The sequence below is a fragment of the Chiloscyllium plagiosum genome, unplaced genomic scaffold, assembly GCF_004010195.1.
Source record: "Chiloscyllium plagiosum isolate BGI_BamShark_2017 unplaced genomic scaffold, ASM401019v2 scaf_467, whole genome shotgun sequence".
Taxonomy (NCBI): Eukaryota; Metazoa; Chordata; class Chondrichthyes; order Orectolobiformes; family Hemiscylliidae; genus Chiloscyllium; species Chiloscyllium plagiosum.
Genome location: NW_025214245.1, coordinates 22,714 through 24,205, shown reverse-complemented (window position 1 = coordinate 24,205; position 1,492 = coordinate 22,714). Strand labels below are relative to the sequence as shown.

At 57.7% G+C, this 1,492-nt stretch overlaps 1 protein-coding gene across 1 annotated transcript in view; it reads right to left on the bottom strand.

The window, feature by feature from the left end:
- mars1 (methionyl-tRNA synthetase 1) overlaps window positions 1-1,158 on the bottom strand; it is a 6,170-nt gene extending 5,012 nt beyond the window's left edge. Inside the window, exons 1-2 of the mRNA XM_043686418.1 lie at window positions 995-1,158; window positions 526-709 (exon numbers count right to left, since the gene is read on the bottom strand). Of these exons, the coding sequence (XP_043542353.1) occupies window positions 526-709; window positions 995-1,143 (333 nt within the window). The 5' untranslated portion in view covers window positions 1,144-1,158. The remainder of the gene's footprint in view (window positions 1-525; window positions 710-994) is intronic.
- Between the last annotated feature and the right edge of the window lie 334 nt (window positions 1,159-1,492).

Sequence of the window (1,492 nt, the reverse complement as noted above, 5' to 3'; positions counted from 1 at the left end):
CCCCAGCCTGTCCAGCCTCTCCCTGTAGCTCAAACCCTCCAACATCCTTGTCAATCTTTTCCGAACCCCTTCCACAACATCCTTCCTGTAGCGGGGAGACCGGGATTGAACACAATATTCCAACAGGGGCCCCTAACCAATGTCCCGTACAGCCGCAACATGACCTCCCACCTCCTGTACTCAATACTCTGACCGATAAAGGAAAGCATACCCAACGCCTCCTTCACTATCCTATCGACCTGCGACTCCACTCTCAAGGAGCTATGAACCTGCACTCCAAGGTCTCTGTGTTCAGCAACACTCCCCAGGACCCTACAATTGAGTGTATAAGTCCTGCCCTGATTTGCTTTTCCCAAAACGCAGCTGCTCACATTAATCTAAATTAAACCCCATCTGACGCTTCTCAGCCCACAGTGAGTAGCAAGGGCGGGGGGTGTGAAGAGGGTGCTGATTGGTCAAGGACTGCACGACCCCGGAGATTTGACACGCTTGCGATTGAGTCCTGATGGGCACGATGCTCCTTACCGTCCCGATGCGGTGCCCGGCTCGCAGCATGCAGACAAAGCGGTCAGTCAGCGAGTTGCACTGCTCTGGCGCCTGCAGCTGCCACTGGATGGCAGCGCTAACGGTCGGCATGAAGGGCAGCAGCATGACAGAGAGCAGGCAGGCCACGTTCACAGCCACCCCAGTCACTGTGCCCGCTCGCTTCCTGCTCAGGGAAGGGGTAGTGGGGAGGGGAGAGAGGGAACAGAGACACAGAGTGATTAAAATCATCATCATCCCTCCCACAGCGCCCACTCCCTCGGCACCGACACTCCCTCGGCACCGACACTCCCTCGGCACCGACACTCCCTCGGCACCGACACTCCCTCGGCACCCACTCCCACAGCACCGACCCTTCCACATCACCCGCTCCCACAGCACCGACCCTCCCATAGCACCCACTCCCTCAGCACTGAAGGGGATAATGGCTCGCTGGGAGGTGGAAACTTACCGTTCGGCGTCACTTCCTTTGATTCGTTTCCAGGGCTCGTTAATTTGGATGTACTGGTTCCCATATCGCGAAATGTTCAGCACAGATCTCAGAGCATCTCGAATTCTGGGGCCAAGAATGAAAGGTGTGGAGAAAACACAGACATTCATTCAAAACTTGCCAGACAACAGCCAGCGCTTGCTCCCTCAGCACCGACCCTCCCACAGCACCGACCCTCCCACAGCACCCGCTCCCTCCGCACTGACCCTCCCACAGCACCCACTCCCTCCGCACCGACCCTCCCTCAGCACCCACTCCCTCAGCACCCCGGTCCTCTGCCCTGACCCCCCTGTCCTCTGCCCTGACCGCCCCATCCACTGCCCTGAGCTTCACCTTTGAGTCTGACTGATTGAATCGCGCTGTAGAGAGATGGGAGCCTACTGCTATTGCCCAGGAACGGTGCTCCAAGATGAGAGGCAATGCACTGCCACAAAGTGGAGAGTTTCCTGAGGGAGGGTT